The sequence below is a fragment of the Athene noctua genome, chromosome 4 (assembly GCF_965140245.1).
Source record: "Athene noctua chromosome 4, bAthNoc1.hap1.1, whole genome shotgun sequence".
NCBI classification, from domain to species: Eukaryota; Metazoa; Chordata; class Aves; order Strigiformes; family Strigidae; genus Athene; species Athene noctua.
This window is the reverse complement of record NC_134040.1, coordinates 28,117,875-28,143,003: the sequence shown is the minus strand read 5'-3', so window position 1 is coordinate 28,143,003 and position 25,129 is coordinate 28,117,875. Positions and strand designations below refer to the sequence as shown.

The following is a 25,129-nucleotide window of genomic DNA, read 5'->3' as shown; positions in this document are numbered from 1 at the left end:
AGCAAAGTATGTTACATTTTGCCTCAGAAGTGAACACAGGATCCTATTTTTTTCTAAACAGAGTAACTGATACCTAATGCAGATAAACTAGGGAAATGTACAGGTTATTAACATAACCGCAAAAGAGTTACCTTACCGAATTACAAGAAAGTTTTTCATATGTGTTTAGTGCAACAGGTTATGAAATAAATTCATAATGAGACTAGAATACAGTTATTTGGTTTTGTTCTAGACTTATAGGTGGCTCTATGCAGATAGTAGTGATCATGGGAAAATAACTGTACATTAAAAACACCGTTACTGACTAGTTCTTATGTAATAAAGTAGCCCGCTTCATAATGTATTATTATTCTACTGATGATTTAACAACTTGTATCACAGATGCATTAGATGAAGTAGCAACAGCAGCAGAGATAGCGGCATAAACATCATGCTCCACTGCCTGCTCTGTGCTAAAGAAATTAGAGTGTAGGAAGAAAGTATATAACATTGTGAGTGCTGAGACTGACAGCCATGGAAGTGATGGAATCTTATGAAATCAACAGCATGTAGGATACATACTCACCAATTATGATGGCAGGGCTTCACTAAAAGGTGAACCCACGATCATTGCACCCAGAGCTGTTAAGATAGTTTCCAAAAGATCAAGAGCAGCATCTATAGTTTTAAATAGATAATACAAGTTGTTTGAATCCAGCAGCTCTTCTAACACAATCTCATCCTGTCTCCTATCTGTATGAAGTTTGAACTGTGAAATGTTTTTTCCATTCTGGGTTTGGAATATTATTCTCATCTGGCTTCAAAATATTTTGTAGTCCCTTCTTGTCAGGGATAACAAAGTGTCTTGGTCCTACACGCTGTAGCGAGAGCTTGGTTGATCTCACCATGTCTGTAGCCCATGTGTGTAAATATGTGTGCTACTGCCAAATGCAGACCAAATTCTCAGGAAGACCTATTGGGTAAGTTTTTGTTTGTTTTCTGAGCAGAATGCAGGATTTATAACAATTATTTTGTGTATAACTTACCAGCTTCATTGTGAGGTGCAACAGATTGCATGTTGCATTTATTTTTCCTTAAGCTGGTATGCTGTTCTCTTTTATGTAGGCTGGGCAGAGGGAGGAAAGATTGCTCTGCCTGGTGCCCTCACTGTAGGGCTGTATAGGATGTACTGAGAGTGGAAGAGGTCTGCAAAGCTCCTAAGTGTGGAATTCCCAGAAAAAAAATTGATAGCCCACAGCACAAGCAATTCAAGGAAAACCTGGTTTTGTTTTTTTTTTTCCCCTCCCCTCATTTATCAAAAGCTTTTGAGAAGTACCTACGAGGAAATTATCTAGGCAGACCCACCCCAAAGGTGTAGCTGATTTGAGGGTCTCATCATAGATGTGGCTAGAAGACAATTCCCAGTTCACTGAATTTGTACTATCACAAGCAACCACACATAATCCTGTTTATAAATTTACCAAACTTCAAAACCTTGTTGTTTTGCTTGTTAAAAAGCTTCTGAATTCATAATAGGTTAAAATCAACTTATTTTTGTACCAACATTGTCATTTCTGTTTGCATTGTTTTTTCTTCTTTTGGGCTTCTAAATTATTTTTTTTTTAATAAATTAAAAAAGCTAGAAGCCCTTTATTTAGTTTGAAATTGTCTTTTATAAGCATGGAAAGCCATAAACAAACACAGTACTCTAGGTCAGGTCTTACCTTTACCTTGTAGAGCAGTACAGTATTCTCCTTCTGGGTATGTTCTGGAACCACATGCAACTTTTTCCTTAATGACTCTATTACTTTGTTCAGAGGAACTCTGATCAATTAACGCAACCAATTTTTTCCTTTTGTTTCTACTCAGATGCTTAAAGAAGAAATTCTTAATAATGTCCAAGATGTACCGTTACACTTCATGCTGTTTCTATCATTTAGGTCTTCAGCATCACTTCATTTCTCCAGTATGATATCCAGATCTTCCATCTTAACTGTAATATCTTGCAGCTTTGTGTCTACACTATGTTTTAGCAGCATGTTTCTGTGCAGAGGTCATTACTACCGATATTAAATGAGACCTATCTCAAGAATGATTGCTAACAAAAAAACATTGTCACTTTTTTCTAGCTCAATAATTCAATTTTCAGTGCATCTTCACTTCCCATTTACTCAAGTCTGTAGCCACTTTTGTATTCCTATATCAGTCCTCTTCTTGTCTGATTTTTTGCAGATCATTGCTGCACAAGTTTCACAATACTCCTCAAATGATTAAGAAGTTTTACTGATGTCTTAGCAAAATATTTATTGCTCAGAATTCATCTTTTCATGCAGCTGCAGATTCTATTCCTATCAAAGTATTTATAGCACACCCATCACCAAAGTCCAAGAAACCCACAACAAGCGGAAAACAAAGCGTATTTACACAAACCCACTCAGAGGTCTTCTGCATTTAAACACTGAAGGTTTTTCCTTCACATATATAATATTGCAAAGCACTTAAGGATTATTCATACTTAAATGCCCAAGAAAAGTAAGGGATTATTTATATTAATTCTTGTGTAAAACAGTAAGAAAATTAAATTATATTGACGTATCTCATTTAGCTTTGTTTAATGCTTGTTTATACCAAATCACACCCATGGTCATTTTGACGTGACGCATGGTCATTTTACAATCACAGTTAAAATAATTTCATTTGGACAACACTTTAATAATAATGTGAAGGGAAAATTAAGTTTAAATCTTTAGGTCTATCTTGCATTTTTAAGCTCCATGACAAAACTGGTTAGGACTGTTTTACAGCACAGAGAATAATGCTGCCACCTTTTTATGGACAGTCCCAACTGAGAAGCAGCTTTTTTCCTCTTTACTTGGTGACATTTTCTTTTTGGTTATTAAAAATAGAAAAGGACAGCTGCATACTTAGATGTGCATTAACTTCATAAATTGTTAATCCTGCTCACAGAGGGGGTTAGTTTAATGCTGCGGACTGCCATTCAGTGGCTATCATTGTTTCTTACGTCAGAAATCATGCACATCAGGCAATGTTTGCTTCTCTATGAATTGAGCCTATTCTCAGGGTGTCCCTTGATGCAAGCAAGAGTTTCATTTATTTTTGAAAAAAAGCTCAAGTAAAAAAAATAGACATAACTGAAATGACTGTCTAGCTTGTGTCCCTGAGCAGAAATGAGTGGGAAGCAGGTTTGCATCTTGAATGTCAGCACTAGTGCTCCTCCTTAGAGACCGTTAGCTCCCAGCTTTTCCCTGAGAGGGCTCTCGCTTTGAGTGACCCTGTTCTGACACCACAAGTGTTAGGGCATCCAGGTCCATGTTTAATGTGCCAAGCAGGATGCTGTGCTCTGCCGCCAGCACCGTCGGCGCTGCAGCGGACCTCTTTGCAGGAGGCTGCTGCCCATTTTCTTACATGGATGCTTCAAAGCAGAGAGAGACAGGCACCACCAAGTGACCTTAAGAACCTGCAGCGGGAGGCAGGGCAGGAAAGGAGCATGGCACATTCCTGTGGATACTTATGTCCCAGTAAAAGCAGGATTTGCAGTGGATTTCAGCCTATGTTACTTTTGTTAGCTTTGTCTCTGATCAGCTACTGTATATACTACCATTTCCAAACCTCTTTCACTCATTCACTTCCCAACCATAAGCTTTGCTTGTATTTTTGTTAAACTAAAATGCTCAGTGTACTTAGCGAAGTCTTTATCAAAGAAACGTGAGTGATGGGAGCCTTGAAATTTTTCATTGTTTATATGAAAATGAGAACAGCAAATATCTCTAAACTGTGTTTCAGCTTAGGGGACAACTGAAAGCCACATCAAAAAAAGATTTAGGTATATACGCTGAACTTAACTAAGTCCAAAATGTCATCCTAAGAAACCTGACTCAGCTATTGCTTCACTCTGGAAACACTGACAATCTCTAGCAGAGTTCCCCACTTTCCAGGTTTTTAGCTTTCTAGTGTGCCTGTGCCTGGACCACCTACAGAGGTTGTTCCACAAGGCAGAAAGTAATTAATCATCTAAAAATGTTGAATCCTTTCCTAGCAGCTATGTTTTAAAAAACACATCTAAATACACAAACTATAAAGAATGAACTGCAAGAGCAACACAATGGTTGCAATACAGAATATAATCCTAACGGTGTTGTTTGATGATGACCATGAAAACATTTTCCAAGTTTTTGGAAACCAAGAGGTCTTAGAAGGTGCTAAAAAGGAGCTGAGAACCTGCAGGTCCACCTGTAACACCACTGAATATAGGAGTATATGTCTCCTGCACATATTCAGATTAATGTATAAGAATAAAAGATATGAGCTCACTGATTCAAATTCATGTTCTGATATGAGCATAGTGAATGACCAGAGCACCTTCATCAGCACTGCTAACATGAAACCAGGTTCACAGCGGTGTAACTCTTCAGAATCTGAGCCCCGCTTTCAGAAATGTATCCATATGGACGTGCCAGAATTGAAATTCTCATTACTGAGGACAACAATAGCAGTAGGAAGCAAAGGAGACAATGATTGTAAAATAATTGCCTGTCTCCACCTGCTGAGGAAAAAAGTGGCATTTTTTGTGTTATATGGATATGTCATATAATGTCTTACCATTAGTCAAAATGTATTTCTATATCTATATTTTAAGTACTATATCTGCATTATCCATAGATACTGTGTAATCCAGAGATACTCTTATTCTGATTACTTTACAATACATGTTAAAATTATTCCTATTCTTTCCCCTTTTCTCCCTTTTATTCTTTCCTATAAAAACATCAAATAGCTCACACAAATATCATAAAAGTGATATGTGGAGCTAGTGGTTCAGTTGTGTCACAGACATAGGGTGATGTAAGATGTCAAGGATATATTTATAGCACTGGTTGTGTTCAGAAAAATCTGCTGAAATATTTTTTCAGTGAAAGATAGTGGTTTCATCAAAAGCTAAAATATTTTAAGCACACTGATCTACTTTTTTTTTTTTTCCTAGAAAAAATAATTTTAAGAAGAAAACCAGGTGATTTCCAGAAGAATTGGAAGTTAATGTAATAACTTTGAATTCTTTTTTTTTACTTATGTGGATTTCCCCACTTTCTTTACACTATTGTATAAAAATACAACATCCTACTTGCTGAAACGGAAAAACTTATATCTTAAAAGAAGACACAAAAATTAAAACTCTCCCTGAGCAAGAGAAGAAACAATTCTGTTCTAGACCTTTATATATCTTTTCAATGTAATGCCCCCACTGCGATTATATATTACAAATACCTGTGTTTTCTGTTTTCTTACTATTCTTATACTCCGCTGAGAAGGATAAATTATAAACAAACAATATCAATGACAAAAGGTTGAAAAGTAAAGCCGAAGAAGCTCTTAAGTTTAGTGTGAAGGATGGTCTTTTATTTTGTTTTGGGTTTTATGCAATGAACTGTTGGTGGCATTTTTATTTTGGGTTTTTTTGTACAGGGAACTGTTGGTGCTGTTTGTGTCAGAAGGCATTTCATGACTGGTTTAAAGAACTTGATTTAAAGTCTTTCTCTAGAGAAAGAGCACATATAGACAAGATGGTGCCTCTTGCTTTGTGTTAGTATAATCTTAATATAATTCTTAAAGAATTAAGAACACACCCAGCTAGAATAATGAAATAGTACCATATTGCAGTCACCATTCCATTTGTGAAGCCTTTAAGCTTGGTTGTGGGGAAATGGAAGGATATATCAGGAAAGGGAATTCTCTCTACACGTTTCCTTTCTTGTTTTGTTTTGTTTTGTTTTAAATGCAGTCTCTTTCAAAGGAAATCTCAAAAGTTTTTCTTCTGTCAACAGAAGTCCCTGCCAGTGTTCATCTCCTGTCTGTGTGGAATACAGGCAGCTCTAAAGCTCTGCCATTTGTGCATACTAAGGCTAACATGAAAGCTAGATCTTCTGTATCAGCATATTTTTCTTCCTCTTTTCCACATTTGTCTACACTCTTTAAGGCTAATAAAAAACAAATAGGAAGCAATAATTTCATAAACTTTTGACTGCAGTGTGAAAATCAGACAAAGTAAACCAGAAGCATCCAGAAAAAAACAACACTGCAGTCACTGGATTCTCCTTCATCTTTTCCACGAAGGACTTCTTTTGCTTTCCTAAATTTGTCAAGCCACAGTAATACTGTGGCATACCATGCATTAGCAGACCAGAAATACTAGTAAGAATGTACAAGAGGGACCTCTTTTACAGTCTTATGAGATAAACCTGTTACCTAGTTTATGATCTTGGTTTTTCTTTCTCTTGCCCCAGATGTATTCTATTTTGTAATTGCAAAATAAATTTGGAATTTATTTTGTAAGAAATCAGTGGGATAAATTCTAGTATATTATTAGTATCCAGTTGTCATATATTTTCAGCAGTAGATCTTGAAGCATTATATAGGACAGACGACTCATATTTTACAGATGGAGAAACTCAGGCACTGAAACAGAAGCACCCTGACATTCACATTGACGTTGAAAATCAGAAGGAAATTACATTTTTAGACACAAAACCAATTTGTTCAGGGTAAATGCCTTGTATTTGAAAGCTCAATGTACTGCTGAATAGGAAAGATGTACTATCATTGGTAAAGCTTGCTCAAATTAAGCTAGCATATAAGGGAATCAAAATAGTAATAGTAGGAGAAACAAGTATGTAGGAGGCAAAATATTTCACTATAAGAAGCCTGAGACCAATGAATGTAAGAACAGAGGAGTATTTTGATCCTGGGTTTCTTTTTGGGGAATACAAAAAGTGAGAAGAAAGGGCACACATAGCTCTTTCCCTGACTAATAACTTGCACTTAGAAATCTGAGTCACTGAAGCTACATCATTTGCCCCTGAGAGTCTCTATGTACATAGACTGGTCTTTTTTGTCAGCTCCGGTTGGTGACAGAAAAGAAGCACCATCTCAGCTGTCATCAGAAGCAGGTTTCAGTTTGGGTTGCTGTTGGAAACTTCCAAATGCAGAACAGCAACTGTTATTGCAGACTCATGTTGACATCTGTGAGGCAAGTAATGAGTCTTGTATTCTGAAGTAGTAAATATTCCCAAGCCTTACAGCTATTAGAAGAAAGATGCATTTTCATGTCAACTGCCATTTATCTTTTTTATTAATTTTCATGTTTTATGCATTTTATTTTTTTGTACAACTAAGATATGATAGTTCTTACACGAATGAAATGAAAATACCAATTCATGCAAAATAAGATGATATTCATTATAAATGATCACTTACTAAAATGCACCAAATGCTGATTTTATAACTTAGTGACTTTTTCTTCATGTGATAATATTCTGAAGTAGTTATTCCATCTGCTGGTCAATCCTCTGTTGAGCCAAAGATGGGAAAAAAATTAAGCAAAGTATATTAGTTTAGCTTTAATGAAACTCTAGTAAAATGATTATTGACTGTGCCTTTAGTCAAACTGAGGTAGAACTAGTAGTGATAATCAGAATGAGGTTATTATTTTCTGCGTAATGTTTTTACTATAAGGTAGGTTACTATCATAAAATGAAAATTTCTCAGGTTTGTTTGGCAAATGAAATTTGATGTAAAAATTTTCAATAGTACTGTCTGTTCACTCTCTCAAAATGATTTTTAATGTATTTTTCCTTCCTGCTCTCATTCTTGTTGTTGCTATGCAAAGCTACAAAAGCCACTCAGATCCTAACTGAAACGTTCTTCAGATAATTTACTGGAATGTAGGATTGTGGTGAAATGTGTAAATAAATGTATATTTCTCCTCTGAGATTCTCATACTTTTTCTTGTAGGGCTTTTTTTGTTGTTTTCTTAAACTCCATTAGGACTAAATTAGATATCAACTATTAATATCTGTATTTCAGTATTGCAAATATATGTTTGTGAATCTGTCAAGATTTGGTGTATTTTATTGAAAATAAATTCTAAGAATAATGTAAGAAGTGAAATTTTCACTAAATAACACTGTCACCCACTTTAGATAGCCTCCTGTACTCATTTGGTATTCAATTTGCAGGATAGTAGAAAATCAGTCCCTGTTTTATTATTTAACATTTTTATTATTTAAAAACTTTGCAGATGTAGTTAATATTTCAATAAAGAATGAGTTTAAACAAACACATTTCAGTCTGAGCTGGCCATAATTTATTCATCGCAAACTGTAGTAAGTGATGAAATATCTCAGTTATGTATATTGATTGTGTTTCCAGATAAATACCTGAAGCATTTGGAATAAGTGGAGGATGAAGTCTTTCTACTCTTTCTAATGCTGGTTTCACCTAGGCTAGTAATCAGAGTCTTTGTTACTTGGTCAAGGGTGGAAATGTCATATGTAAATGCAACTATTGGATGCAACTAGCAGTAACCTTACAGAAAATATTTCTGTAAGGCATGAGGGATTTAAGGAATAAGTAAGCATTGCAGGCAAGGTCTCTCCACTAAAAAATTGCACATCATGTTGAGCACAAAAGCAAATTTGAATCAAGAGAGTATATAGTATCTGTAGGACCAATTTTACAAGCCTAAAGTTTCTCAAAACAGTCTGGTGCTGTTTATCCCTTCAGTTCTGCTGCAAGAAGATGGGAGGAGTTCCTTGGGAAGACCTAGGGTGAGGCAAGAAAGTGTTGTAGAAGGTCAAGAGGAAAGCATGGAAAAGTCAACCAGGACCTGGCTGCTCCATAGACCTATGTAGCTGCTTAACCAAGGACAGAGGAAAGTCTTCTGGCAAATGATACTTTCAGTTATATCCAAATTAAATTCAGACACACTGAAGAAGCAGGGTCTTGTGCTTGAATGGAAATTGCTTATGGATGCTTTTGTTTATATTAAAAGCAACATGGATTTTAAGCTTTAAATGGGCTTGCTTAGGCATATGAAGAATTAAATTATATTTCTAAAAAAGGACCTTCATTTTCCATCTCTTCCATCAAGACTTTAAGTATCTAGCTGTGGAAAATACTACTTTGTCTGCTTTCAGATCATCTGCTTTTTGTTGTTTAAAAAAAAAAATAATTTTTGTAGTTTATTGTTTTGACCCTTGTTTCTTAGTCCCTACATTAAATCTCTCATTCTTATGTCAGATTTGGGTTGCTTGTCCTAACACTTAAGGCCTTTGGTTGCCTATTCTCAGCTAGCCCCTATCATTTGCTGTTGCAATGGCAACTTTCAGCTCCAAACAGACCATGGTGACTTTCTGACTTTCTCTGTTGCTCACATTCATGTCACCTCTGTTCCTGCTTCTTACTTGATGGAGAAGGTACCACTAATATCTGCAAAGTTATTGTGTTATTATCCTTCAAAATCCTCCTTAAAACTCTCTGGATTTGTGCTGCTCATATAAGTTTTGACAAAAGATTAGACAGCTGGAGGTCTGAGACAACCAGCCTATCATGCTGACCAATACTGCATTTTCTGGTACTTTCACATCTGTCTGTCTCTTACCATCTGTTGTTTCTTGTCTTGTTCTTAGATTTTAACTTGCTCAGGGCAACGGTCATCTATTAATTAATGATGATGCAGCCCAACTATATTATACACAATGTAGCCTATTACTAGACCATATAGTCTGCAAGGGAAATAAAATTAATATTAATAGCAACAACCACCTCAGTAATGGCAGTAAATCCTTTTTAGACTTGCCTTTTTATTACTTTTATAGGAATAGGTGGTGAGGAAACGTTTAGGTTAGTTCAAGATATGTAACAGCACTGTTATCTTAAAGCATTATCTAAGAAGTGTCAGAAGAAATTTTGCAATATTTCAAATATTGCCATTAGAAATCCCTGTATGTTTTGAATTTCTAAATGTGACTAGTATAGTCCTGTCTCTTAAATGTTGGCTGTTGGTTCTGCCTTGTCAAAGATGTAGTTTGTTCCGCAAATACTCAGGATTACCATTAAGAACTTCATTGTCTTTACTGTACTGTAGTTGTAATCTGTCTGGTTTCACTCTTTCCCAAGGAGAATTCATTTAATAAATTTAACTGTCAGGTTTTTTTATGTTTGTGGGTTTCTGTCATATAGTCATCATATTCTGTTTGTATAGATAAACAATATTTATAGATGCAGATGATTTGCAATCTATTTTAGTTTTGCAGAGGACAAGATGTTATGTGCAGTGAATTAATTGTCCTTTACATATTCAGTAATTTTTATTTTACTTAAATATATACCATATCAATAAGATTGGTTTTCTGCATAATGTTTTCATATTTTCTGTAGCTATTCACTTGGAGTGAATGCTTTGGATGTTCCATAAGGCTGATCTAGGAATTAGGATCTAAAGATAGTGTGTTATTATCAGCATGTGTTTTCGATGGTTTAGGATGCAATGCACTATTAATTTCATATTGTTTTACTTTATTTTTAATGTACCATACTTTAATGATAAAACAGATGAATGGCACTGCTATAGTTGAAACATTAGTCTGAAATGTACTTCAAATGTACAGAGAAGTGAGAAAGACCTCACTGATGGCCATCACTGTTACTTACGGAAAGCTTTCAGCAAACATTTCTGGCCTTTTCACAGAAATTTTGAAGATTGAGATGTTTCTATTATCCCAGGGACCAGCAAGGAAAGGCATAAAACTGTACAAATATAATCTTGAGTATATGCTGAATTACTTCCCTCTTAGTGCTTGAACCCTTAGGATAATTCACTGTGGACTCTTACCCAGATCATACCATTCACTGCTAGTTCTCAGTAATCAAAAGTAACATGCAGTCTTGATTCAAGTATGCATTTCCCATTGTTTTGCACATGCTTATTGCCTAAAGTGCTATCATAAGTATCATATAAGCCTGTCAAGATTGTTGGTATCTGAAATATTTCTTTAATGTGAGACTTTTTCTAATGCCAAAGCCAGTGCATGATGTTTTCACAACTTTCTGCTAGCATGTTTTATACACGTTCTGTAAATTCACTTCGACATTAATTTTTTTGTGTGTCAGTAGGAAAGAAACCTGTAAAATTGAAAGAGCTGGAAGGAAGAAATTAAAATTACACATTTTTAACTAAAGCTATTGACAAAGTAAAGTAATGTGAGATGATACTAGAAAAACAGAAATAAAAATTACCAAGGAAAAATTTTGGTTTTGTAGCTTGCTTTCCCATTTAAATTCAGGTACTAAGGTGATGTTTGGTTCTGTCCCTTCTTTATTGTTTATTTTGTTTTCCTGTTGCTCATACTGTTAGAACAAAGTAACCATGACTGAGACCACTGACAATCCCTAAAGAGGAGAGTTCTTACCTATGAGTTGTGAATGAACTTTCTGTAAAAGGAAATATCACAACAAAGAATCCTGAAATTGATTCTTTAATTACTCTCTCTGCTTTAACTCACTTTGGAGCTTCTAAGAGAGAGACAGTGATTTTGGAAGTGACTGAATCCCTGAAGTCCCACTGACTCATAGACCTTATTTGAGATGGCATTTTTTACATTCTGTGTATACATTTATCGAAAGTAAACTATATATGATAAGAATATTAAATCAAAATATTTAATGCATGTGTGTGTCACAAGAAGGCAAGTAATTGCTTCATGTATGTTTCAAATTGCCATAAACCATCACTGAGAAGTGCAGTTTCTTCCCTTGAATATTCTTTCCCATGCCTCTGGTACCTTTTGTTCTGGCACAAGCATTTATGTGGCCACATTGGGAGCCATATCTGACAGCTGAAAAGTTAAAATTAATTTAAGAAAAATGAAATTTGAATGGTTCAAAGAAGAGAGTCGCTTATCTGGATGGAAAGAGATTCAGCTTCACATTGCCTAAAACTCTGATTAGGGCTTTGCCAAACAGAGAGTTGGTGGCTAAAAGACTATTTCACACTTGAGCAGATGCCCAACCAATATTAATATTTACAAAGCAGAAGGCAGCAGGCAGAAATGTGGTTGACAACAAAATGAATTTCCTGATTGAATTACAAATAAATATTTCCTTAGAAGAATGGCGAAGGGAGTGAGAAGGGGAAATGATGCTATCTGGCAATCTCAGGGGAACCCTCAAGGATCTATATCAGGGATAAACAGGGATATAGAAGTCAGCATCCTTCCCCAGCCTAACAGCTGTTTTCTCTGAATGTGGGCTGAGGACACAGAATAGAAAATAGAACTGAGCCTCTAAGCCCACAGGTTAAGCAATTGTTTGTAGTTTATCCTCTGAATCCTGGGAGGGAGACATATCTGGGCTGTGTTTCTGCAATGCAAAGATGGAGTGATTTTCTTTTTTGTCACTTCTGCCCTTATAGAGCCTTTGTAAGTTGTGTTCTTGGCTTTTAATTTTTTTTCTTCCTGTAACTTAAGCCTGTGTTAGAGGTGATTTCAAGAAAATGGTTAATAACAGCTTAAAGATATTTACATCCTCGACACTGAGATCCTCTAGTAGCTCCTAGTATCCTAGAGTTGAAAGAATAGGAAGGTACCATTGCTTTTAGCTATGAGGACAGTGTAAGAGCTTGAAGACTGGGTTCTGTGTCAAGGAACTCTCTTCCAGTGATCGGCATTAATGAAGTGAACTTTCTGCCAGCACCAGTTAGGGGAAAGAAGCACTGAAGTCTTAAGGGAGTTTATAAGAGCAACATGATCAAATGTTGTGCTTTTGATTATTTTCCTGATTTCTTTTTGTAGTAAATTGTGAACATCACTCTAGATCAATCTTATTAACTTTCAGATGCCAAATTTATAATTTGAAGATAATTTGGAGTTTAACATCAATTAACTATTTCTTTAAGGGAAAATATTGCATCTAATAAGCATCTAATTAGTATTTTTAAAAGACAGAACAAAAGATTTTAGCTCTTAACTGATCGCCACTGAGAAATAACCAGTCAAAAAAAGCAAATAATGTTAGCATACAGAGCTGAGCATGAACCTACTTTACAGTTTGGAAATGAATGACAAGCACATCTACCAGATGGTGCCAAGATGTTACTGAAATATGACCAATTGGGGCTCTTCACTGTAGCAAGTGAACTTATGGAAGAAACATGCCTTTTATAAAAGTTATTCTCATTTGTCATTTGTATCAATGCATTAATTTCTGAGAGTTCCTTCAAATATCAAAATTATTTTAAGTACCTGCATTTTTAGATTTTGGGCATAGGAAAAATATTTCTTCAGGTGGAGAGAGAACAAATCAACCATTTTACATGTAAAATACATTTGCGTATTTTACATTTGTTTACAATACAATTCTAAAATACAATTGCTTTAATTCTACAATAGCCAAAACTCTCCAATCTCAAGATCAAGTACAGTCTTACTGCTACTAGTATAATATTTGCATTTTATTGCTATTACTCTGTTGTTAGTGGAGATTAATATAGCATATGACCATCACTGAAAAATGCAATGACTTAACGGATCTTGCTTTAGGAAGAAAATTCTGTACTGCTTCAGTGAGTCCTATTTCTCCAAATAACTTACATACAAAATGTGAAGCATCTGGTTGACTCTGGAAGTTTGTCTTCTAGGAACTTGTCAGATAACTTTACAATATCCCATTAGCTCGGTTAAACTTTCTAAATTTTGCTTCTGGGATTTTTGCAGAAGATCTTGCAATCTGTTTGCTAAACAGTGGTCTTTTCAAGGGTCATCAGGAGGGTTGACATCTTTGCAAAGTATTGACCTAGCAATATAGTCCTGTAATGGATAAAATCTGTCAGGCATCATACACAGTGAGTGAATATTGGCAGTATTAGTGATTTCCTGACTTTCAGTCTTTTGATGTTGATTCAGCTTGTATCTTATCTGTTCCAAGCATTTCATCTTCTTATATCTCCATCAGTGCATTAAGACAGTAGCCATCTCTAACTCCACAAAATAAAAATATCATCTTCAATAGTTGACTCTGTAGTTGGATGTGAAAATTATTGATCTTTCATGTTATCTTTAGCTTATCTGATAGGAAAAGACACTTCTCAGAATAACTTCAAAATTTTCAGATTAATATATTTAATAAAAAGCTGTGGACTCTTCATTGGTTTTACAGTAATGCAACAAATTGTCTATGCCAGAATTTCACTGGCTCTCTCCTATTTAAGTACTGTTTTGTCTACCACAAAACCCAGTTGAAAAAGTAACAAATGAAAGGAATGTGGTTTTGGTTTTTGTTCAAGACATGATTAGGGTGAAATATCTAATGAATTCAAGCTGGGCACAGGATTGTCATTGTATATCTTCTGTCACTCCAAATAGCAAAAATGCTTCCCTCTCTATATATTAATTAGTCATTTTATGTTGTGAATAATATTAATATTTAAAATATTAAATTTAGACTAGAAATAAGCAAAGAAATTTTCCATATTGATTTCTTTAACTCATTCTACTGTATCCTTTCTAGAAGTTAGTTTAACATCAGGTGGTAGTAAATGTGACAGAAAAATATTTTTATATTGTGGGTTGTGGGTTGGTTTTTTTTTTTTGAGACAAAGCACTTATCATTTACAGGCATGTGGTCCTAATCTGAAAGATGAATTGGTTCATTCACTTCAAGTACCACATAACCATTCACACACCATCGAGCTTAACACTATTAAAGGGTAATTTCCCCTGTGGGAGCTATGCCCAATACAGCCTCAATCTCTACGGTGTCTTTTTATCTTTCCATGGCAGGTAAAGAGATTTAAATAAAAGGCTCCATCAAGAGTGCAATCACAGACATATTCTTCCTATTGAAATACCCATGAAACAGCAAATAAACACCCCTAAAAATCTTAATGCTCCTAAACATTACCAAGAAGACTTCAGTGTACAGTTCCCACTTCAAAATTCTGTGTTGAAATCAAAGCATGTGAGATGCCTCATGGGCTTGTCAGTAGAGTACAGAAAATATTATGGGATGATTTGCATTTCCTATTAAATTCTGAATGTAGTAAAACATTTCAGAATAATCAAGGAGTATATTTTGCCTTCATCTCTCATAATCACCATGATTTTTTTTAAATTTCTCATAATTTCTTTAGTTTGTCTACAATGTTCATTGAACAACCTATTATTATAGGTTCTATATTCTATCAAAGATGATAATTAAGTCTACGGTGAGTTTTTCTTTAGAACATATTATTTTCACATGTTCTTGCCCAAATATTTGGGATCTAAAGTATTATCTGCAATAATTTTGCTTGGTTTCTCCTAAAGATTAATTTTCCAGGGATGCCAATAAAAATACGCTTTCTGAGTAAAGGACTGAAAAGTTATAGAAATCATTTTAACTTCCTTTTTGTGTGTGTGTCTAAGAAGAGACAGTATTTTTTCACCCTTTCTGCTTTTATGATTAAATTGTTTTCCTTCTAAGATCTTTTTTGCATTCACACTAGAATGATCAGGCTTTATTTTTGAATTATTTTTTTGTAACTTAAGGTCACAGAGTGTGTTTTCTTTGACTTGAATGTGGTCAACATTTAAGTCTAAAACTTTCTTCAACTGAATGCAGTTTTGGACCCAGACTCTCAACTCAGAATCAGCTTGTTAGTGAAGCCAAACCAATTTACATGCCCTGTAGGTATGAATTTGAAGCTCTGCCAGAGCATAGGGCATATTTATAAAACTGTTTTGATAAAATGTGAGTAACCTAAGTGCTGCTCTTTATGTCAGGGAAGCCCTGCTCAGATTCACAAGACCTCTCTGTGGCAGTCTCGTCTGCAAGCCAACTTGCTTGGCTTTCTGAAATCACATAAAAGTCAAGTTCTGCTCAAAGTACTGAAGTAGATATGTCAACAGTGCTGGCCTTTTACCCAAGAGTTCAGGGCTTAGCACATTAATAAATCAAAGCTTCCCAAATACTAATTCTGTCATGTGCCCAAGGGGAGTTAACTCACTACTTCCAAATGAATATGTTACTCTGAAGTAATGGAAGGCAAAAGGAACATTCGCTTCATTTTATTGAAGCCATTCTACTTTACATTGACTAAAGCCAAGCGTCAGTTTGGTCCAAGAACATGAAAGTGTGAGCGTTTGACTATCCATAGCAATTCGTCACTCATCTGAAAGGAGGAAGAAAATCAGAAATGCTGAGTTTCAATCCTCCTTTCCGAAAAATACTTCAATATTATATACTGTGGTCTTTGGACCAGGCCTTTAATCCAAAAAGTAGTTTGAAATTTTGTACCAGATGAGACCCAAATTGGAAACTGAATCTATTTTTTTTTAACTTGAAGTAATTTGAAACCACACGGCATAAAGACTCCCACACAAAGTTTTGTTCCGATGAAATCTCTACACTGAACTCTTCAATTTTTCCTGTAAGTGCAAGCTGTCAAGAGCAGAGCTTGTCAAGACCACTTAGATATTTCTCACATTATATACTAAATATTGTTTGCTTGGGGTGTCCATAATGGATAAAATTCATCCACAGTCAGAGGGGCAGCTAAGGAATGCATGGCACTTAATTCATGAGTAGGCCTGCATATTAGCCTTAAAGTTAAGTGGGACATGGCCTTCCCTCTCCCCACCTCCCAACAGGACTAAGTTAGATGTAAGTTGCAATACCTAAAACAAGTAGAAAAGTTTCCTTGACAAATTGTATGGAGATAAAAAAACTCACATAAACTCCCACTGCTAAAGCCAAGCAGTGGATTTAGCTTGATTTTGTAGTGCATTAAAGAGGACAGAGTGCAGTGGTCAGGAAGTCCCTTGTAAATTTTGCCTGCCATAAAGCTAGTTTTAACCTACAGCTCTGGTGGTAAGCAGCACGCTGAATCTCTTGCTGGTCTCGGAGTGAATTCCTGAGCTGGGCTCTAAGAACAGGATTTCCTTCTGAAACTGGAAACATCATTAATTTGCCACAGAAAATGTCAGGGGTTTAGAGCTATCTTTTTACAGATATTAAAAATAATCTTTTTTAAAAATAAAATCAAAGTTAAATTAGACATAAAAGATAATAATTTACCATTGAAGTGTGATATTAAGCACTGCAAAGTCTGGTAATGAAAATGTTCCCACAGTAGCCGTAACCTGTCATCAGATTTCACAGGTGACTTCTCTCTAAGATTTAATTTAGTGTAATACTTTGAATGTTGGTGAAAGGTAAGAAAAAACCCTAGATATGTAAGATGAATAAGTCCATCATAGTGTGAGGTTTGATGAGTATTTTTTCTATGACTTTATATTAATTATAGTTAATTTTACTTAGAATCTTAAGATTAAATCATCAAACACAGTAGGATTCATCTAATATTCACTCTGAATATAATGTAATTTTGAGATAGTAGGTAAAGTTCATTCAGGAATTTAACATAACTGTGTACCAGACTGAAGGTCCTGCGCAGCCTATAAAAATAAGGATATTTCCCTATGAATAACTGTGAAAAAAATTGCATTTCATGCAAAATCATGTGCAAATTATATACTGCCAGTATTCTCAAGCATTCAAAAATTATGAAGGAAACTGCAAATAGTATTGTTGGATTAGATATCATTTCTCCTACCGATACAAATAAAAATAACTTTTGTTCTCTTTGCTATTGTTTCTGAGCCACCCAATATAATCAGTCAGTATAAAACCCTGTTGACCTCCTGTTTTCATTTTTTATGAAATCACTTAGAAACATGGCATATTTTACTGCATAAGTACTTTTTACATCGTAATTTTATTAACAGTTTTGCTGCAATATTTGTAAGGTGCATTCTCAATAAAGTATTTGCTAAAAAAATTTTGCTTATGCAAGACATAGTTTCGTTTATAGCTATATCAGTTCGAAGGAACCCTTAATTGGATTACTTAATTCAACAGACTATATCTAGTAGAACTGGGGTTTTATTAGAAAAAGTACATTTGAAGAAACATATAATTATGAAGATAAAATACCCCCAACAACTTTGTTTTCACTAGAATTGCATCATAGAAAACCTCAACATTTTGGGTTTGTTGATTGGGGAGGGGGGAGGTTAATTGGTTTAGTTTTTTTACATAAATCAACAAACAAGCTTAATTTTATAGTGCTGGCAAGGGGATTGATAAATCATATAACTTTTTTCATGTATATTTTCTGGAACAGTAGATAACATCTCTTTAACAGATTCCATTCTTCTTGATTGAGGTACTGCATATTGAACACATTTGAAGTGTTGGTTATGTTTTTTTTATATCAGCTTCAACTCTTATCTATGTGTCTTACATACAGCTGTAAGTATTGTACTCCAAAACTAAGACATTCCATTCTTCATGTCAATACAGTAGTTATTAAAATAGCTAAGCACAGCAATCTATGCATATGTTCACAACTTCTTTTACATTCTGCAGTAAAACTGATTTATAAACAAACAAATTATCTTTGAGACACTGTAGGACTAAAGTAGCTGAGTGAGGAAGAAGTTAATTTTTGCATCTGCCACTGCACATACAATAAACTGGGCATTTGACCTACAGAGAGAGAAAGAAGAATCATAGAGTCAGTGAATGGTTTGGGTTGGAAGACACCTTTAAAGGTCATCCAGTCCAACCCCCCTACAATAAGCAGAGACATCTTCAACTAGATCAGGTTGCTCAAAGTCCTGTCCAACCTGACTTTGAATTTTTCCAGAAATAGGGAATCTACCACCTCTCCAGGCATTGTTCCAGCCTTTCACCACCCTCACTTAAAAAATGTCTTCTTTATATCTAGTCCAAATCTACCTTCTTTTAGTTTAAAACCATTACCCCTTGTCCTGTCGCTACAGGCCCTACTAAAAAGCCTACCTAACTTATAAGCCCCCTTTAAGTACTGAAAGGCTGCAATAAGGTCTCCCTTGAGCCTTCTCCAGGCTGAACAACCCCAACTCTCTCAACCTGTCCTCACAGGAGTGGTGTTCCATCCCTCTGATTATTTTTGTGTCCCTCCTCTGGACCGAATCCAACAGGTCCATAATTATCCTGTGCCGAGGACTCCAGAGCTGGATGCAGTACTCCAGGTGGGTCTCACCAGAGCAGAGTAGAGGTGCAGAATCACCTCCTGGCAATGTTTCTTTTGATGCAGCCCAGGATATGGTTGGCTTTCTGGGCTGCAAGCGCACATTATAGGCTCATGTTCAGTTTTCCATCCACTAATACCCCCAAGTCCTTCTGCATAGGGCTCCTCTCAATCCACGCATTTCCCAGCCTGTATCTGTGCATGGGCTTGCCTCAATCCATGTGCAGGACCTTGCACTTTGCCATGTTGAACCTCATAAGGTTCACACGGACCCACTTCTTGAGCTTGTCCAAGTGCCTCTGGGTGGTATACCATCCCTCTGGCGTGTCAGTCACGCTTCTCAGCTTGGTGTCATCTGCAAATTTGCTGTGGGTGCACTCAATCCCACTGTTGATGTAATCGATGAAGATATTAAACAGTACTGGTCCCAATACAGACCCATGAGGGACACCACTTATCACTGCTCTCCACTTGGATATCAAGCCATTGACAACCACCCTCTGGATGTGATCATTCAACCAATTCCTTACCCATAGAACAGTCCATCTATCAAATACGTATATCTTCAATTTAGAGAGAAAGATGTTGTGGGGGACCATGTCGAAGGCCTTACAGAAGTCCAGATACACAACATCCATAGCTCTTGCCTTGTCCACTGTTGTAGTCACTCCATCATAGAAGACCACTAGGTTGGATAGGCAAGACTTGCCATTGGTGAAGCCAGGTTATGGAGCAGTCAGGTTAATTGGATTTGTATACGATTTCTTTTGTTTTAAGCCTGTTGCATTAATGTTTAAGAAGGTAAGTGTACACAAAAACTAAAGTACAGATAAGCAGAGTATCATTATTTTATGCTTTTAATGTTTCCAGTGTGGTATTTTTCTGTGTTGCAGGACAAATCTTCAAATAGTTATTCAGACTGTACTTTAGGAGTAGCCACAAGCAATTTAGACCTACTCAAGCTTTATTTATCTTCCAGAAGTATGTGATTACAATTTTCAACCAATGGTTACTGGCCAGTGGATGGTTTGCTATGGTATTTGTCAAGTTCTGTTCCTGACTGGAGCTCTGTTGCTCAGTAACTGTTTGACGGAGAGGACTTCTGGTTTCTGTTTTGATTTTCATATCTAGAAGAAGTGGATTTTCACTGCAAATAATTAGGTTTATAAGTTTCTAGTTTATTTTCCATTAATATTTTGTAGTATTGCTTGAAAGTGATTCTTTTATCAGTCAGCTCTGACAGGAAATGTTGGCTAGAATGTGTGCAGAGAGAAACACAGATGAGGAATAAATACAGCCAAAGTAAATATAATGTGTCTTCCTGATCAGAGAAACATGTTTGAGATATTATCTCAACTTTACTAGACTTGGGAGTCTAGTTGTCGCTGTAGTAGGTCGTGAGTAAGCCCAGGTAAAGGATGAGCTCACTTTCTAAGAGAGGCACAGCCATCTAAGAGCAATAAAGGATATAGAAGGGAGAAGTTCAGTGTCTACTGGAACTGCCTGGAGGAGAAGTGTTACCTGGGAGCTGTTTGGAGAACTGGACGGTGGAGAGGGCAACTGGACATATCTGGATAGAGGAGAATGAGCTGGAGAGGACCAAAAATCAGTGACCCACTTCCAGCTTCTCTAAGCTGAGGAACCAGCAGCGGGTGGGAGATCCTAGAAAGGGTGGGAGCAGGAGGGACAGTTTGTAAGTCAGTTATGTGTAGTATGTTGTTACGTGTAGTCAGTGTTATGTGTAGACTTGGCAGTGTTAGGTTTACAGTTAGATCTTAGTCTTTTCCAACCTAAATGATTCTGTGTGCACAGTGGAACAAATACACTTTCTCTGAGTTTTTAAGAACTATTCTGCACTCCTGGAAAATAAGTAATTTCAGGTAGACTGGGCTATTTGAAGGTCTTTGGTGTTATTCTGGAAGGGCTGAGAAGGTGCAGTGGAGACAGCATCCCATCACACAATCCCAGCACAAATGGGTGTGCCAGCAAACAGGGCAATAGATGTTTTCTGAATTAGAGATGTAGCTGAATTTATCAAATAATCCCTGATGTTGAAAATTAAACAAATATATTTTGAGTATTCTTTTTTATGTATTTATAAATTCTTTGGAGTTTTAGCAGGTGGAAAATATTGTGAGAAAAACCTTCCCTCTAACAGAACTGTTGCTTCTGTTAATAACACACTGCTGAGAAAGTGCAGGAGCATATAAAGAATTCTTTGTGAGGGAGGATTTGTTAATTTTTAAAGGGAGAGGTGTGGGAGAAACCTGTGTTTGGATTAAAGTCATTGTGAATTTAGGTGATTCAGTGAAGCATAGAGAGCTCAATGCTGTAAGGTACTGAACCCCAGGGCTGTGATCCAAAAGAAGCATTTAAATACCTGACTATTGTCAGGCTCATGAATAATCTCATAGAAGGGAATGAAATATTTTATATTCTTGAAGGTATATTTCAGTGCTTTTTTGAAATAGATCCTTAGTACATTGCAGGGCATGAGCCCTTGAGAAGCAAGGAGTACCAATAAATAAGTAAGTATAAATAGACCAGCTAGAAATAATACCTTGATATATGAAATTGCAACAAAAAAAATGGTCAGGAAAGACAGTGGTGAAGACTACAGAGTGTTGCTAACAGAAAACTAGTTTCTTAGTCATAGAGTGTGTTGTTACATTTGAAGAAGCTACGACTGTAAGCTAGATTAGATATTGATGTTACTCATGTTATTGAAAATCAGAGTAACAATACTGAAATCACTATCTGATTAACTAATCATGTTTATAATTACATGCTGCAAAGCCAGGATAATTCCATAATGCCAGCTGACTCTCGATTTAGCATATTCATATAATGGTTTGAGGTATGAAACGAAATGCCAGTTAACAACAATAGAAAAAAGGCATGAAATCTATTTAAGAAGGTGAACATTTTTCTGGAAGAGAAAGAGTAGTGAAATCGCTGCAGTCATGTGCTAAATATTTGGGTTGAATATAATGAAGTAGAAAATTGCTTGTATTTGTCACTCTGACTAATGTAAGTGCAGGCCCTGATGGATTGCTGTGTCTCCTCTTTAGATCTTGGTTATTCATGGGTTTCTTTAGATGGCCTACAGAAATGTGACATAGCATCCTGGGATGATGGCTAAAACAAAAGTAAAGCAGGTTGTTGAATGCTGCTGTTGTTAGATTATCATTTATTTGCTTTTGTGTTTTGCTTTGTGTTGATTTCCCTTTTGTCTCATATAAAATACTGCAGTCTTCTTAGATTCATTTGAATCATAGAACTGCACTGTCAAAAAGACACGAGTGTTCATATTGCTCCTGCATTCTTTATAATTGTAATTATATTTCTAATTTGTAATTCTGAAAAACAGAATACTGAGTGACTCAAAAACCTCCATGCAACTCTGCCCCAGTAACTCAAAGTTGAGCTGTCATACCCTGAGTTTTGATACTGGCAAAGGCAGTTAACTGATGCTAATGGTGTTTGGGTAAACTGTAAGAATAATCTATTTTTGTAAGATATTTAGATACCTAAGCTGTTTGGACATTTTCAAGATTTGTAGCAGATACACAACTGCCACTGAAGTCCCAGCCTACATTTTCATTTAGAAGTTTAAACATCTTTGAAATTTTTCCCTTTCGTCTGATGCAGCACCTCTTGAACCCTAGGTAATTCTGTGAGCTTTAGGTAGTGTCCTAAGTTAAGATTTTGATGTTTATGTGATGTCAGCACAGCATCATTTCACTTTACAGCTGGAGTTTTGAAAAAAGACTTCAGAAATGAAAATGCACAGATGCATTTTGCACAAATGAACAGATTTAGCGGCTACCACTTAATTTTCACATTTATATTCTGTTTAAGACTTCAAAGTAAAAGTGATATCTGTAGAGAATAACAGCCTAGATCTGATTTTCAGGCATGTGAAGTGCTGAGCAGTGCCTGCTGATAGGCCATCAGACCTCTCTCCCTGACATTGCAAAGTGCCTCTTTACCAATAACTTCATAACCTCCTTTTCCCTGCCAGCTTGTCCATTAAGAGGTGTACGACTGAATTCTGAGCTTCTACTGAGGCAAGTCTGGCATAATAACTGACAGTAAGAAGTGCGGTGAAATCATTATAGGATAAAAAAAAAAAAGCTTGAAGACTTTGTCAGTAGTGAGAGATCTCTGTTATTCTAGGATTAATACTTCTTTTTCTGTCCAGAGCTTCTGCAGAGTTAACATCTGCAGAGCATATGTTCTGGGAAGGTGAGTTAAGAGCTTCCAAAAAAAAAAAAAAATCTATGCCCTTGGAGTATTTTTATTTAAGCAAAGAGTTTGCAAATTTTATGGCATTTATTTTCCTAATACTACAAACTCTAATTTCTCATAATAAACTTCTTGAGGTGTAATAGCAACCTAGCTTATTTAAACTTGCCTGCAGGGATTTCCAGTGCAGATAATCTGTGAGCATTATGCATGTTTCATTTCCTGGATTCTTAGGCAGGCAGTGAAGCTATTCTTACTGTAAACATTTTTAGGAGTGAGAATTTTGAGGACCAGACCTTCAACTTGTGCACCAATCTGGTATAGTTCTTTTGACTACAAGGAAATGCCACCAATTTATGCAAGCCAAGACTCTGGGTCACATTTTTCTAAATGGTATCTGATCAGTTCTCTGTGTAAACCAGTGCTTGCTTAATACTTTTTCTCTCCTGCCTTGTATTAGGACCCCCACAACGAACCGTTTCCCCCAAACAAGACCATGAAGAAAGGAAGCACGACAAAGTCTTGGACAAGGGCAGTGAAAGTGGGACTTCCTGTAATGAGTTGTCCACCTCAAGCTGTGACAGCCACTCAGAAGCGAGCACCCCTCAAGAAAATGCCACCAGCACTCAGCCATCCGCAGCCAACCAGCCAAACACTCTGACTTTGGATCGTCCGTCTAAGAAGGCCCCGGTGCAGTGGATGCCACCACCAGACAAACGCAGGAACAGTGAACTCTTTCAAACTCTCATTAGCAAGTCCAGAGAAACAAATCTTTCCAAAAAGAAGGTATGTGAGAAGCTGAGTGTTGAAGAAGAAATGAGAAAATGTATCCAAGATTTTAAAAAAATCCACATTCCAGATTACTTTCCAGAGCGCAAACGTCCCTGGCAGTCTGAACTCTTACAGAAATATGGGTTATAGTAATCAACTCTTTCATGACGTGTCTCTGGGGTGTTTGATGTTTATTAAGTTGCCACTAATTTACTGATGTCCTCCTCCTGGCCAACTCTGCCACCAGAGCTATTCCTACTGCTTATTTTTTTCTGTGAACAGTGGATGTTGGATAGTACATGGTTTCTTTAAAAATATATATAAAAAGATAGAAACTTAAAAAAATACAAAAGGCATCTCATCTAAACCACCTCATAATAGCAAAGAAAAAAGTGCATGGTCAAGAAAGATGGTTTTCAAACTGTAGTCAGTTGAGCTTCATAACCGTTTTGGAACTTACGGAGTAAAAGTAACAATCATCAGTTAACGCCTCGTTTTATGTCACCAGTAACAATGACTCAGACTCACTATGGATGAAGAGATACAGGGTTTAAAATTCGATTGAACTGGTTTCGGAACTAATTCCCAATGTTCTTTCAATGTTAATGCAATAAAGCAAATACCTATTTTGCATGAGCACAATGTTACAAATCACACAAGAACAAGAGGTCATCTGTTGCTTGGAGAAATATTTGTTTGATACCAAGCCTATAAACATAAAATGTCTAAGGGATTGAATTTACTTTGTTCTGGATCTGTGATTTTTTTTGTGTGTACAGTGTTCTGTATGTAAGGATGGTGTAAATATGCCTTATACTGTTTTATTATTGCACCAACATTCATCTATTAGTGCTTGTCAGGGTTATTTCTGTGAAATGCAAACTTATGGCAGATTGTGAAAACTGGTTTGATGGTCTGAAAGTTTCTGTTATGTTAGTCACTAAAATTGGAGAAAAATAAAACAGACTTTAATGTATTTATTAAAGGAACCATCTGGTAGATTTTCTTGACTATCATTATCTCCCCTCTTTTTTTAAAAATAGAATCAAGCAAATTGTTACTTTTTGTTTAACATTTTCATAACTACTCTGCTGAAAAAAACCCAACCAAACAGAAAACATGTTTCAAGAGTGGGTGAAAAATATTTAGGGTAGTACCATTTAATTGCAACCACCATACAGACTTTTCAAGAAGAAGAGTTACACTAAGAAGCAACGGGAAATTAAC

At 36.0% G+C, this 25,129-nt stretch overlaps 1 protein-coding gene across 2 annotated transcripts in view; it reads left to right on the top strand.

Moving 5' to 3' along the window:
• The window catches only part of KCTD8 (potassium channel tetramerization domain containing 8), a 101,765-nt gene extending 76,843 nt beyond the window's left edge, over positions 1-24,922 (top strand). The window contains exons 5-6 of one of the 2 annotated variants that reach the window (XM_074903817.1): positions 11,940-11,955; positions 23,652-24,922. In XM_074903817.1, the coding sequence (XP_074759918.1) occupies positions 11,940-11,955; positions 23,652-24,052 (417 nt within the window). In that variant the 3' untranslated portion in view covers positions 24,053-24,922. Of the gene's footprint in view, positions 1-11,939; positions 11,956-23,591 lie in introns of both variants that reach the window. The other variant, XM_074903816.1, reaches the window with a different exon arrangement.
• Positions 24,923-25,129: the final 207 nt, after the last annotated feature.